The sequence below is a fragment of the Dipodomys ordii genome, unplaced genomic scaffold, assembly GCF_000151885.1.
Source record: "Dipodomys ordii isolate 6190 unplaced genomic scaffold, Dord_2.0 Scaffold10, whole genome shotgun sequence".
In the NCBI taxonomy this organism is placed as follows: domain Eukaryota; kingdom Metazoa; phylum Chordata; class Mammalia; order Rodentia; family Heteromyidae; genus Dipodomys; species Dipodomys ordii.
In genome coordinates this window covers 14036299-14037387 of record NW_012267226.1, presented here as the reverse complement: position 1 = coordinate 14037387, position 1089 = coordinate 14036299, and the positions used below count along the sequence as shown (strand labels likewise).

The 1089-nt window shown below is 41.1% G+C and overlaps 1 protein-coding gene across 1 annotated transcript in view; it reads left to right on the top strand.

The window, feature by feature from the left end:
- Kdelc2 (KDEL (Lys-Asp-Glu-Leu) containing 2) overlaps positions 1-1089 on the top strand; it is a 13187-nt gene that overhangs the window by 7175 nt on the left and 4923 nt on the right. Inside the window, exon 5 of the mRNA XM_013009477.1 lies at positions 62-256. Within this exon, the coding sequence (XP_012864931.1) occupies positions 62-256 (195 nt within the window). The remainder of the gene's footprint in view (positions 1-61; positions 257-1089) is intronic.

Here is a 1089-nt window from a genome sequence, read left to right as displayed (position 1 = left end):
AGTGTGGATAAGAAGCTGAAGTAAAGCAGAGTGCTCATGGTTGTGTTTTGCAATCTCTCAGTACAAGTACCAGGTGAACGTGGATGGGACGGTGGCTGCATACAGGTTCCCATATCTCATGCTAGGAGACAGCCTGGTTCTGAAACAGGACTCGCCTTATTATGAACATTTCTACACGGAACTACAGCCCTGGAAGCATTATGTTCCAGTGAAAAGAAATCTCAGCGACTTACTAGAGAAAATTCAGTGGGCCAAGGTACGTCCCCCACTGTTTTCATCCGCGTTTTCACCTCAAGGCACCAGTGTAGATGAGCCGAGTTCTACCACAGGCCATTCAACTTGACACAATCGATGAAAACTGTGATCTTCTGATGTTTTGGCTCCCTTGAATTATCTAAAGAATCAACATCAGAATCATTTCAACATTGGAAGTACAGTGTTATACTGAATATAGATTTTCTAAATGAATTACAATGTATATATGCACACATATATAACATACAAAATGTAACATACAAATTGAAAAGAGCAGAATGAAAGGACATGTGTAAGAAAATAATTAAGGTTTCTATATGACACATTTTCCCCCTCACATAGAATAAAAGCACAAGTTTTTCACCAATGCAGGTGATCCAACATCCCAAGTTCATGATAAAATAGGAGTTTCTTAAAAAAATAAAATAAAAGAATGGATAGGACAGTATTGTATCATCTCTCTGTGAGTATAAAATACCTTGTACCTGCTTTATGATATGCAGTAGTGACTTTGCTTTGTCAGAGCTGTTTTTTTTTGTTGTTGTTGTTGTTGTCTTGTCAGTCATGGGGCTTGACCTCTGGGCTTGGGTGCTGTCCCTGAGCTCTTCAGTTCAGTGTGAGCACTCTACTACTTGAGCCACAGCACCATTTCCGATTATCAGGTAGTTAATTGGAGATAAGAGTCTCATGTACGTTCCTGCCTGGGCTGCTTTGAACCGCAGTCCTCAGATCTCAGCCTCCTGAGTTGCTAGGATTACAGGCGTGAGCCACCAGTGCCTGGCTGTCAGAGCTGTTTCTAATGATGTTACTCAAGAATGTTTTCCTTCCAAGCCG